Source organism: Salvelinus namaycush, chromosome 3, assembly GCF_016432855.1.
Source record: "Salvelinus namaycush isolate Seneca chromosome 3, SaNama_1.0, whole genome shotgun sequence".
Taxonomy (NCBI): Eukaryota; Metazoa; Chordata; class Actinopteri; order Salmoniformes; family Salmonidae; genus Salvelinus; species Salvelinus namaycush.
Genome location: NC_052309.1, coordinates 57540820 through 57553699, shown reverse-complemented (window position 1 = coordinate 57553699; position 12880 = coordinate 57540820). Strand labels below are relative to the sequence as shown.

Sequence of the window (12880 nt, the reverse complement as noted above, 5' to 3'; positions counted from 1 at the left end):
GAACTGTACAAATGATACATTTGTGACAAACATTTTTTAAATGTAAAAAAAAAATAATAATAATTCAATAGAGTAATATGACATCTGTATGTAAAACATTTACATTTGGCGTTTTAGTAATTTAGCAGATGCTCTTATCCAGAGTGACTTACAGTAAGTGTTCTCATTTGAGACAACTACAGCTAGTTGAGACAACCACATAACCCTAACATTACATGTACAGTGCCTTGGGAAAGTATTCAGACCCCTTGACTTTTTCCACATTTTGTTACATTACAGCCTTATTATAATATTGATTCAATATTTTTCCCCTCATCAATCTACACACAATACCCCACAACGAGAGCATAAAAGCTTTTTAGACATTTTTGCAAATGTATAAACATTTTAGAACAGATACCTTATTTACATAAGTATTCAGACCCTTTGCTATGAGACTCGAAATTGAGATCAGGTGCATCCTGTTTCCGTTGATAATCCTTGCGATGTTTCTACAACTTGATTGGAGTCCACCTGTGGTAAATTCAATTGATTGGGCATGATTAGGAAAGGCACACACTTGTCTATATAAGGTCCCACAGTACACTGTGCATGTCAGAGCATAAACCAAGCCGTGAGGTCTGCATACACGGCGGAGCTGATGGCATTACAGTGGGTTGAAGTCAAGCCAGACAGAGTACCCAGCTAGCACATAACATTCTGAGAACCATATGTTTCTTAGGGCTTGGTGAGAGTGTGTTTGTCCTATGGTTATTTAGCATACAACCTTCCCACAACATTCTGGTAATGGTGCAAGATAGTTGCTTGGCATTGGAACATTCTCAGTGCATTTAAGGAACTTCACAAAGTCATGTTCTCAGAACATTATGAAAACTTTCCATAAAAAATGAAAACATTAGTAACATTCAAAGAAAGATCTAAGAATGTTATCTAAAAACATTTACATTCTGTTCTCAGCATCAATAAAACTCTCTATCCTCTCTTGTTAACTGTGTTCAGCTTTGTTGGCTGTGCACACTAATTGGCCACACCTGATCTTAATAAGTGTTTGTATTCTTTGAAATGGGGCACATTTGACTAGAATAAAATGAACAGCTTTGTATGAGTTTAAAAAAAAAACGTGGTACAGTAGCTCCATCCTGGTGTTGCAGTAGACTAATTCCATGGATAAAGAACAGAAGACGTAGGTTTGAATTCCACTGACGCTGTGCCACAATAAGAAAGAAATATGTTTGCATGATTAATACCTAAGCAAATTAATCTCCATGTATCCTATCTGTTCAAAACAGAAACTAAGCTAGCAGTGATGTAAAGAAATCTCAAAATAACCTTCACATATCGTTCAAAACAATCACAACATTTAGAGAATGTTCCTACAATGTTATTTAATTACCTTCAAATAACTTCAAATGTACATTCTCAGAACGTTATTAAAACTGATGTACTGGCTAAACACCCTTAGCAGTGACGCGGTGGACATTGAAGTTTCAATGAGCAAGGCAGCGGCAAAAGGCCTGATGTGGTGGTGGTGCAGAGATGGTAGGAGCAGTGTAACAGAGACCCTAAGGGCAGGCATCTATTCCAAGTACAGAGGAAAGTCATGGAGGGGCGGACGGCAGGAAGAGACAGAGGAGAGGAGCCATCTTTACAAGATTAAGGGTGGGACTCAGCCAGTTGAATAAGAAGTTAAATGTGATAGGAAATCATCCAACAAGAAGGTGTGATTACTGCCAGGAAACAGAGGAGCATGTGCTGATGGAGTATGAGAGGGAAAGAGAAAGAATATGTGCTTCAGTAATGTGGGATTTTTAGCATTCATAGCCATGGTTATCAATTGTACTGCAGAAATGGATCGGAAGTCACAGAAAAGAGGTTGTGGTGCCAGCGGCAGAGAAGTACTTGGGATTGCGAGGATTTACTGCAGAACAGTTGCAAGGGGTGTGGAGTGGTAGTGTTCTGTCCTCTCAGACCGTTGGATTAGATGTGGTTAAATAGTGGAATGGGGGTATTATTTTTTGGGGGGGAGCTTTAATAGTTGGCTGGGCAATTTTCCTTTTTCCCAATGTTGTATTACCATATCAATAATTGAATGTAGGTAGGCCGTGAATGCCATCACACACCAGTACAGTAGGTGGCGGTGTATGCACCAAAATTTGGATGCGATCCAACAATCAACTCATGAAGAAGACGACTCGAACAATTTTCACTGACGTACCAACATCCGCAGGATTGACTTCGCTAGAAACGGACACAGTATTGTAAACACACATATTGTTTATAAAGAAGCTATTTTTATAGTATTATTGTTCTTTAGATTCAGCTACTACTCAGTTCCATGCAAAGAGGGTTATTATTTGTTTGTTTTTTACTATCAAAGCTTGCTGCTAACGTTTGGTCGTGGGACCAGTTGGCGTTGGTTAGCGTTATCGTTGGCTAGCTAAGACTTGCATGTTAACCTACATGTTTTCTGCTAGCTAGCAAGTTGTTTAACGTTAGATAACTAGTATCTTTAAAGTGTTTTCCCCCCTAGCGGACAATGACTCGGCATGGGAAAAATTGTACGGCAGGAGCCGTTTACACCTACCACGAGAAAAGGAAGGACACTGGTGAGTCTTTGCAACGTTGGTTAACGTTAGCTATTCATGCCAGCTAAGCACCATCTGCTCTCTCTTATCTAGCGGCATCGGGTTATGGGACGCAAAGTGTGCGTTTAGGAAAGGATGCCATTAAGGATTTCGACTGCTGTTGCCTTTCTCTCCAGACTTGCAGGGACCCCGTTGTAACGTAAGCCGCAATCCCCTTGTCTCACACAAACACATCATTGTTGTGTAACTCGTTAATACCAGTTTGTGTGTCGTAAAAATGATGTTAATGTTGTATCTCCAGTCCAGATGGATACTTGTATGAAAAACAGGCCATCCTGGAGTACATACTCCACCAGAAGACCGAGATCGCCAAGAAAATGAAGGTAACTGGCTTTTCTATGGTCCTGTTTGGGAAATAGTACAGGAAACACAGAGACTAGTTTTAGCTATATATATATATATATATATATATAAATTAATGGCCAATCAAAAACCCATACTTTGACCAATGGGTATGTTACTTGTGTATGTTAATTGTGTACATAATCCTTTAACAAAACCAATGGTTGTAGGATGGTCAGAGAAAAAAGTGAAACAAAATCTGGAAAATGTAATCACTTAAGCTAGGCTGGATTCTGTGCAAGAATTAAGGCTCACTTTCCCTTTAGGCTCTTATATTTCTTCTCGAATCCGCAGGATATAAAACAATATAAAGGTAAGATGGATATCGATTTTGAGACATGACATTTAGAATTGTAGTATACATTTTTCTCTGAAATGTCAATGGAGCACTGAGCGTATACCAATTTATTTATTTTTTCAAATCCCTTTACATTTTGATTTGGCTCGTGTCATGTTAATTTAGCTTCTTGCGACCATCGGATGTAACTCTGAAGATGACAACCACAAAATGTAAAGTCCTCAAGTTGTTAATTAGAATCCTGTACCGCTATGTCAACAGAGCTCTGTGCTTATTATCGGATATATTAGGTTACAAAATCTTTTTTTATTTTTTTATATCATGTTAATGATATAATTCATAAGGCTGACGAATATGATTATTCAGGTTCTGAATCATTCAGTGTAGTCTTTCTAACATATCATTAACATGATACAAAAAAAAGTTAAATTTTGTAACCTAATACATCCGATAATAAGCACCGAGCTCTGTCTTCATCTGACCCTCTCACTGTCCATCTTAGGCGTACGAGAAGCAGAAACAGACTCAGAAGAGTGACAGTCGTCTGGAGTCTAAATCTGAGGAGAGGGGGATAGCAGAGAGGTTCAAGACCCGGGAGAACAGCATCGTGTCCAAACCCATCAACCCCTTTACCTCTGGTAAGTGTGTGTTTGTGTGTCCACTAGCTTGGAAAGGACGTAGGACAGAGAACAGTAGATTGAGTTAACCTATCTCTTCAGGCCAGGCCAAAGAGTCAGACAGCCAGAGTGTTGCGGGTACATCAGCCAGTACATCAAAAGCCGAGTCCTCTGCTCCTGCCGCCGGCACTAGCTCCTCCCAGGCCCTGCCCAGCTTCTGGATCCCCAGTCTCACCCCAGAGGCCAAACCCACCATACTCAAGAAACCTGTGAGTGAAAGCCAAAGTCCTAAAGTGTTGACTTACCCCTTGCCCTTATCCCACATTTTCACTCTCTATTTCTTTCTCTTAATTTCTCTCATTCAACACTGCTGTCTGGTCACTTGTTTTCCTTTACTGAGGATCTGACCTTTGTGTCCTAGGGAAACAATTGTTGACTCTTCCACTGCCAAGAGCTTGTTAGGTTTCTTGTCCAAATGTCAATGTCATTGCACTCCCTGTGTCTGTCCCCTCTCTTTCTCCATCTCTCCGTTATCTCTCTGAGGTCAGCTTGTCCCCAGGTGTTTGATCTGTTGGTCTTTCCTTCTCCACCATACACCCAACATACATTTGAGCTATTTCAATGAGTTTGTGCAAAGCAAATTATTGACCCAATAAAGGGGAGTTCAAATTCAATCATCGCTCGCTCTCTCCCCCTCAGAGTAAGACGGTGGTGTGTCCCATGTCTGGCCGGCCTCTGAAGATGAATGAGCTGACCAACGTACACTTCACTCCTCTGGACCCCAGTCTGGGCCGAGTGGCCCTGCTCGCACGCCAGGTCAGTGCCTGACCACACCACAACCTCTGCACACTGTTACACATTGTTATCTCTAGCTCCATGCATCTCCCTCTTTTACATAAATAGTTGCATTCATGAGTTTTCTTGACAAGTGTCAATAAAAAAATAAGGTCCGCCAAAGTAAAAACCTGCGCAAAAGGAATTTATGATTGCTGTAAATACAGAAATGTTTTGCTCACTGGGAAATAAATGTACAACTAGTCAGTGACTGTTTGGAGTTTGTGATAGCAACTATATAAGCTTATTACAGTATAGACGCTATGTCCTGGGATTTCCTCTGATCTATGTAGAAAAACCCCTTACCTTCTAATGATGCTTGTGAGCATCCTAGAGCAGAGCATGTTACAGGTTCATGCTTTTCATAAATGGTGTGTAGCTCAAACCATTCGGACTCTACAGATACCCAGCCCCGGGCCCCATCGGGATCCGCCCTTGTCTCACAAACACTGTTCTAGCTCAGCCCCCGTTAATCACACAGGCTAATGGTTGGTATCTACAGATGCAGAAGAAATAGATAAAGCCAATACCCAGAAGTATATAGCTCAAACACAGAATTTTTAAAAGGGGTTAGAAATCTCCAAAACCTGTCGGCGTTACAGTGGGACTCATTGGGTCATGTTGTTTCCAGGAGAGGTACCTGTGTGCTGTGACTAAAGACACTCTGGGTAACAGTGTCCCCTGCTCCGTTCTCAAACCCTCGTAAGTATACCCCTCTTCGGTTCCTTTATTTACTGGACCACCTCTCTTTACATCAAGCCATCCCTACTACCTCTCCTCGCTTCTTAAATATCTTTCTACTCCCCCTCTCAGTGGAGCGGTGGTGACTCAGGAGTGTGTGGAGAGGCTGATCAGGAAGGACATGACGGACCCGATTACCGGAGACAAACTCACAGAGAAGGACATCATCCCACTACAGAGGGTGAGTGTTGGAGAGTGTGTTCGAGTTTTAAAAAAGAGTATACGTACAGTACATGCAAGACCGAGCAAGGTACTTAGTTTGTAAGGGTATTTGAAGACCGCCTGATGTTAATGCTGAAATAATATTTTCAATTTTTTTCCTTCCCAGGGTGGAACTGGGTTTGCAGGCTCTGGAGTGGGACTGAAAGCTAAAGAGGCTCGACCCGTAATGATGGTGTGATGGTTCAGAGACGATAGTCAACATGACAAAGGCGTGTACATGCGGTTATCTGTTCTCGTATGGAGTCTGAGAATTCCAACTGCTATTTTGAAGCTTTGTCACACATACACTTATAAAACAGGGCTCTATTCTGACCTATTTTACAAGAAACACATAGGTGAACACACAAAGAAACTTAGGAGGTAAAATATGAGGTATTAATTTTAGGCACACTGGTGCTCCTAAATAAAAACAATCCTGTGTATATGCAAGTAAAATGGCCGTACTGTAGAGCCCTGAGGAATGTCCTTTTTATTTCTCTGGCATACACGCATCAAACAGCCTACACACCAATTCATGTCTGTACCATGTTTTATATAAAGTTAAATTGACCGTCTTATTGGCTGTGTTGGGGTCAGAGTTCTTGGTGACCCTCATCCGCCAACATACCTCCGTAGTCAGTCAGCGTGCTTGACTTAAGGAAGTCGACCTTGTCCATGACCTCCGAGAGAGAGAGACGCCCATCCTAAGAGAGGAGAATGAAGGATAAGGGAAGTAGAAGATAGAGATAAATAGGAATCTGGGTAAACTCCATTCACGCGCCAGGAAACAAATTACATTTGAGTAATTAAGTTGCTTAGGACAGTAGTTAATGATTTGTCATGCCATAAAGAAAAATACAACTTTTTGTAGAAAAACCAACATGGCTTTATTTAAAATTCAGAGAAATGTTTCACCACAAGTGTCATTCAATTTTGCTTCCTCCCACCCTGTGTAAACCAAGTGTATATTCTATATATGGTGCTGTAAAAAAAAAAACGCTTATTGACTTGTGGAGTGTCTTTGTTCACACTTGAGCGTGATTGTGTGTTCGGTGTGTGTCTGTGTGAGGTTGTGGTTATGTATCTGCGTGTGTAAACATCTCCATGCTCCCGTTACCTCCCATGGCAATGTGTGTTCAACAGTATAAATATGACCTGTGACCTTTTCCCCCCTCAGAACTTCCCCCTACCCAACTCCATAATAGTAACAGTATTCTCCATTATAAGTGGATGCCCTTTCACAATACAAACCCCAAATATTTTGGAAATCCCTCTCCCTAAAGGGCTCTACGCAAACAGAGTACGTATACGGTCCGTTCCAAAAATTCGGCCTCACAAAAAGTACATAGAACTGCGCAGAGAGCGATGCAAACGGTGCTCTGTTTGCATGGAGCCCTTAACCCCTCCCTATGCCTTTGCATGACTTCATCAAAGCTCGTCATGTCTCCTGGTGAGATCCTCTCCGTAATTGGTTGCCTGGCTCCCCACAAACATGTTCCAATTAGCCAGAATCTCCTTCTTGGTTATTTTGTCATCCTGTTTCGTCCAATCGCGGAGGAGGCAAATTTCAGGTCCCGCCCACCACCATTCATTGCGGTCATGATTGAGAGAGAAGGATGAAAAAGAGGGAGAGTGGAATGAAAATGAGGGAGAAAAATGGATAGATAACAGTGAGAAAGGGAGAAAAGTGTGAATGAAGGACAGATGGAGAGAAAGATTAATTATAATTAACAGGTCATTACCTCCAATTAATTCCATTATGTTGATTATTAGCTGTGTTCAGGCTGACAGTGTGTGATGTGAGTTGTGAGAGAGAGCCCTGAATCTGCTCCCAGGCTCATGTCTCTGTAGTGTCGCAAATGGCACCCTATTCCCTATAGTGCACTACTTTTGACCAGGACCAATAGGGCTGAAGTACTGCACTATACAGGGAATAGGTTGCCATTTGGGATGTAACATCTGTTTTGTTTTAGCATAAATGCTACTATTTTTCAAAGTTCCTAATTTAAACTGCTAGGAGACTGTTCTTGTATTATTACCACAGATGTCATTTAATGTTTACTCCATGTAATGTAGGATAGGCCTATGCGTTGCACATGTCACCAAATGCAGTGGTCAGTTGTAACAGGATGTTATTTGGTTTTTGTATGGGAAGTCGGTGTGAGGTTGGGGGAAGGTGTGAGGTCAGAGAGGAAGGGGAGATGCTACGGGGTGAGTTGGAAGGGGCGTGAACGGGTGGGGGTGTGCACTACACGATAGTTGTAGCTATGGCGGTGGTTAGATGTGGGGTGAGGGTAAAAAGGGGGACACAGGTGGTGTGAGTTGTAGAGGGGTACAGTGATGGGGAGGGGTATGGGGAGGAGTGAGTTGTAGAGGGGTACAGGGATGGGTGCTTCGGGGGGGATAATATTGTGTGTGGAAGTGGATCTCACAAGGGTGAGAGTTCAGGCAGTAGGACTGAAGAGATGCGTACCTTGTCTGTGTCTGTCTCGTGGATGAGGTGCTTAGCCTCATTGTCAGTATGATCAATCTCTCCTGGCAGGATCCACTGAGCTACCTCATGGTTATCCAGGAAACCATCCTGACAACACAACACGCATAGAGCTTTTACAAACCATCCTGACAACACAACAGACACAAACCTGTTAACTTAGTGTTGACAGAGAGAGGGGTGTGTGTGTAAGTATTGACATGGCTGGTCTGAGGGGTAGGGTACTGTAAGTGTACTGACTTAAATAGTGATGTATAAGGAGAGGATGGTGTCAATGTTAAGGTGATCCAGTAGCAGCAGACTAGTGTACCTTGTTGGTGTCTCTGAACTCTGTGAAGTGTTTTTTCTCCGTCAGCACCCAGTCTGGTTCACTCTCTCCATTCTCAGGTGTGAACATGTCCCCTGTGATGGAGAACAGGTTACAGCTTGTACAGTAGGTGTTGTATTTCTAAAGTATATTCCAGGGGTTATGAGCTAGTTCAGGGCTACAACAAAATTGTGAAACGTCTGGGGATCCCCGAGGAGTGGTTTGAAAACCACTGGTCAATACGCTGGGGAGAAAATCACTTTTAAAATCCTGCCTACTGTGCATCTCTGGGTTATCTTCTGTTTGTGTGCGCATACCAGCACTTTTCATTTAACATATAGTTGATTGTGGACCCAAGAATATCCCTCATAGATGGTAATAAAATAAATGAAATATTTCATTTTTTGTTCTCATATTAAATGTATAAAAACCAATTACATTTGGTTGATGACATATTGTATGTTCTCTGTTTGGAAAGGGTAGTAAGTGGAAGGAGAGACTAACCAATGTATTCATCAAGGGTGATCTTTCCATCACCGTTCTTGTCAATGTCTTCTACGGTTTCCTGAAGCGAAACAGAAAAAAATAGTTTAGAAGTGGGCTGGAGAAAAAAAGTACACCACCTGGATGTTCCTCAGAATTTGATTGATCTAGTGACTGATCCCAGTCCTCTGACTGACCTGTATAACAACGGCCTTCATGTGGTCGTACTCCTCGGGGTGAAGGAAGGCAGTGAACTCGTCCTTGGTGGCGATGCCGTCCCCGTCGCGGTCAGCTGTCCTAAAGCGCCTCTCGTCTCTAGTCAGCATGGCCTTGTAGCTAGCCTTGTCATCCACGTCATCAAACTCCTCATCTGCAACGGAGCGGAGGACATTCTCAGAGTCAAGACATGGCTTTGTAAAGCAAAGATCAGGGGTCGTATGTATCAATCGTCTCAGTGTAGGAGTGCTGATCTAGGATCAAGTTTCCCCTGTCCATGTAATGTTACTTATGATCTAATAGGCTAAACTGATCACTAACCCTTTCCCCTGCCTTTGTATTAACAATACGAGCCTAAGATGACACCACTATCGCATAGCTGTATGGCCACTACTGTACTGTCATGTTCAGCTCTCCCCTCTCATTCTTGGATTGTGTTTGTAGCTCATGATCAATCTCTCCTTATATCACATAGTAATTATATCAAATTAGACCCTACATAAATAGTATATTGGTTGTGCCAAAACCTGCCCATAATTCCAACAATATTTAACACCCATAAAGCCTACTAATTATATGCAGACTATACACCTCTGGTAAATTTGGACTGCCCTTTTGAAGTCCCACCCCCTCGCTCATTCGCCTCAAATTTAGGCTACCCACACTCCCACACACACCCTCCCTCCCTTGTCGTACCCAGGTAGTAGCCGTAGGTGGTGTTCTTGTATTCCTCCCAGCCGATCTTCCCATCCTTGTTCTGGTCGTACTCCTTCCAGTGCTTCAGCACATTCTCCTCGATGTACCTCCTCTGCCTGTGTTTGATCCACTGGTGCAGTTCCCCATGGCTCACGAAACCATCCTTGTCTGTGTCGATGCGATCTACAATCTTCCTGCCAAAGGGACAGAACAAGCCAACTAAGCCTACTACCTACAGAAGCGAACTGGCCACCATTCAGAGCCTGGTTCCTTTCTAGGTTTCTTTCTAGGTTCCTGTCTTTCCAGGGAGTTTTTCCTAGCCACTGTGCTTCTACATCTGCATTGCTTGCTCCTTGGGGTTTTATGCTGGGTTTCTGTATAAGGTCATTTCCATGTAAAAGGACCCATGAGCACCAACGTGAAGTTCATAGGAGCATATCAAATTGGGTGTCAAATGAATGCTAAGAGTATATTTCTGATAAATGAAGGCATACTGTATACACATTTGTTACAGTTTTTTTTTTTTTCATTTATGTTTTGAGTTTGGACTTTTAGCACGTAGGGTGCACCGATTGGTGTCACCTTGTTAGTCAGAAGGTGTTTCACCTGTACTGGCCCAAGTGATATTTAAGAGCAGCTGACCCAGTGCTCCAGTTGTCTTGAGAGATGTGTAGGGTCAACACTTTTAGTTGGAGCTCCCTATTTGATTTATAGAAAACATTCCTTTGTCTGATCTTCCCTGTTTTCGTTTTGCTCAACTTTTTGGTTTGCCTACTGTCTTTAAGTTTGGTGTGGGTTTTTCATTTGTTTGCCTCTTACTGGGCAAATTTAGTGGGTGCTCATGGTGGGTGTCTTTTAGGTCCCAGTTTTTATTGCTATGCAATTTTCAGTGGACACCCCAATGAGTGTCTTTCAGAACCCCTCCTAAAACCCCACCTCTTTAGTTTTGGTTGTTGTCAGTGAGTCTTTGTTAGATCCCCTTTTGTTTGGTCAAAATGTTTGATTCTTGCTGGGGAATGTAACATTTTACAACCAAATTTGGTCTTGTTTGGGGCAGAGCTCATTAAAATAATACCCAAATAAGGATATTGCATATTTATACTTTTTTTAATTTAACTAGGCAAGCCAGTTAAGAACAAATTCTTATTTACAATGACGGCCTAGCCCGGCCAAACCCGGACAGCGCTGGGCCAATTGTGCACTGCCCTATGGGACTCAATCACGGCCGGATGTGATGCAGCCCGGATTCATACATAGTTCCCTCTTTTTAACCTGAGCCCTATTGGCCCAGGTCAAAGGTACTGCTGTACATAGGGAATATGGACCCTGTTTCTATAGTAATGCATAACATAGGAAATATGGGCCCTGGTCAAAACTAGTGCATGTTGGCCATTTGGGACACTGCCTGCCTGGGAGTTCTGTAACATAATGTACCCAAGTTTGTCTTTGCTTTCCTCGGGGGTCAGCTGGTCGAAGGTCTTGGCTTCCTCTTTGCCCAGGAAGGCTTCGTGGTCATAATGGAAACCAGTGGTGTCGTCATGGGCGTGGTCACTCAGGTCACTATGGCGATGGACACGCTTCTCTTTAGCGGGCACAGCTACCACCACCCCGAGGATGAGAATGAGGGACGGTAGTGACTGCAGCAGCATCTTCTGTCCTGAGAAAGAAAAAAGGAGAAAGAGAGACACTACAGCAGACTGAACAGAACTTATCCTACAAATAGACAGAGATGATACTTGCCAGACACATGGGCCTCAAACAAAATAATACATTATTGGGTTAGACAATAACTGTTTATTTAATGTAAACAGTGATACATATGGTCATAAAAAAGTGTTCAACTTTTGTGCCCTATTTATAGTGCCCTACTGTCTTGAGTCCTGACATGATTTAGGATAACTCAGTCAATGTCTGTTGTCTTAAGTCTTAACACTTCTGAATAATGAATACAACAATAAATTACATCAATAATGCAAAAAGTGATGCAGTTAGGTAGCCTACATATTTTAAGGCAATGAGTTTAGGCTACTTCAAAAACATTTTAACTTGGCATAAACTGTACACAACGTTTTTTTATTTTAAACAACCGAAATCACTAAATCACTACGTTCATGCATTATTAATAATAATAAAACGTACCAATTTTTAGCAACACGTCTCAATCACGGTTTTTTCTGGGCTTGTAAAGATACGCGTTGGCACTTTCCCTGCCTCTTTAAATTCTACAATAAAGGAGGCGGTGCCACGCTTTCTCAGTCGACCATTCACAGACACGCTGACAAGAAAAGTAACCAATAGAAACGAGAAAATGGGATTAACGGAGCCCGAGACTGATTTCGATTGGCTTTGAAGCGCCACGTTGACACGCGAACGCGCAAACCTCCATACCGGAGCGCGCATGAAGAGATTTTTACGAAAGTTTTCATCAGCAATGTAAAGGGACACCTGAGGTTTATATACATACGGCAAGGAATGGCAGGCAGCATTGTTTGGTAAAACCCAATGCAATTGACAAGCATCTAGCCCACTCATATGAAATCAGAGAGGATGGAAAACCACACCATTGTAGCCTTTACCACTGTAAAGTCCGAAAATGATATACATACTAATATCGGGAACGACAGACTAACGTGATATTTATTATAAAGGAACTTATTCAGCATGGGGGGAAATTAATTTCACATAAATAAATAACGTATGCTTATGTTGTTCTAGAAACCTAACGCTTGGGGGCAGAGTGGGATACATTTTGAACAGAACAATCTAGAAACCACAGCTGAACTTTTTTTCTTCAAAATCCCCCTTTTTTCGTTTCCCGACTTCCTTCCTACCACATACCTCCCGCCAGAGCCACCTTAGCCTATTGCCACTCAGTATACCTTTCAGGGCAGTTACATCAGTTTTATTTTTAATGCCTCGATAAAATCATTAATTCGTTCCTAATTTATTGTATGAGAAGGAAGTATTTTGTTTAGGTTTTGCAAAATTTCTTTTCAATGTTTGGTCATA

General features: G+C 42.2%; 2 protein-coding genes across 3 annotated transcripts; one reads left to right on the top strand and one right to left on the bottom strand.

Annotated features, from left to right (window-relative positions):
* The first annotated feature begins 2183 nt into the window (after positions 1 to 2183).
* On the top strand, positions 2184 to 6681 carry LOC120033204 (nitric oxide synthase interacting protein). The gene is made up of 10 exons (XM_038979491.1): positions 2184 to 2258; positions 2531 to 2606; positions 2679 to 2784; positions 2887 to 2968; positions 3788 to 3923; positions 4005 to 4171; positions 4602 to 4718; positions 5368 to 5438; positions 5550 to 5658; positions 5806 to 6681. The coding sequence occupies exons 2-10, from the start codon at positions 2537 to 2539 to the stop codon at positions 5875 to 5877; spliced, it is 930 nt and encodes a 309-aa protein (XP_038835419.1). The 5' UTR covers positions 2184 to 2258; positions 2531 to 2536; the 3' UTR covers positions 5878 to 6681.
* On the bottom strand, positions 6144 to 12116 carry rcn3 (reticulocalbin 3, EF-hand calcium binding domain). Of its 2 annotated transcripts, none has more exons than XM_038979442.1 (8): positions 12011 to 12116; positions 11306 to 11528; positions 9872 to 10065; positions 9157 to 9329; positions 8981 to 9041; positions 8480 to 8571; positions 8152 to 8259; positions 6144 to 6382 (listed from the first exon to the last, which is right to left on the bottom strand). In XM_038979442.1, exons 2-8 carry the CDS (start codon positions 11518 to 11520, stop codon positions 6272 to 6274), a joined length of 954 nt encoding a protein of 317 aa, XP_038835370.1. In that variant the 5' UTR covers positions 11521 to 11528; positions 12011 to 12116; the 3' UTR covers positions 6144 to 6271. The 2 variants fall into 2 exon arrangements, with proteins under 2 accessions (XP_038835370.1, XP_038835376.1); XM_038979448.1 differs by lacking the exon at positions 6144 to 6382 and adding an exon at positions 6647 to 7214.
* Positions 12117 to 12880: the final 764 nt, after the last annotated feature.

Bases quoted from the DNA above. Each gene is read 5' to 3' on its own strand.
- LOC120033204 (XM_038979491.1), top strand. From the start codon at position 2,537: ATGACTCGGCATGGGAAAAATTGTACGGCAGGAGCCGTTTACACCTAC. The intron at 2,607-2,678 runs GTGAGTCTTTGC...TCTCTTATCTAG, and splicing joins CGAGAAAAGGAAGGACACTG to CGGCATCGGGTTATGGGACG. The intron at 4,172-4,601 runs GTGAGTGAAAGC...TCTCCCCCTCAG, and splicing joins CCACCATACTCAAGAAACCT to AGTAAGACGGTGGTGTGTCC.
- rcn3 (XM_038979442.1), bottom strand. From the start codon at position 11,520: ATGCTGCTGCAGTCACTACCGTCCCTCATTCTCATCCTCGGGGTGGTG. The intron at 10,066-11,305 runs GTACATTATGTT...TCCCTTTGGCAG, and splicing joins GAAAGCAAAGACAAACTTGG to GAAGATTGTAGATCGCATCG. The intron at 9,042-9,156 runs GTCAGTCAGAGG...GTTTCGCTTCAG, and splicing joins TGAAGGCCGTTGTTATACAG to GAAACCGTAGAAGACATTGA.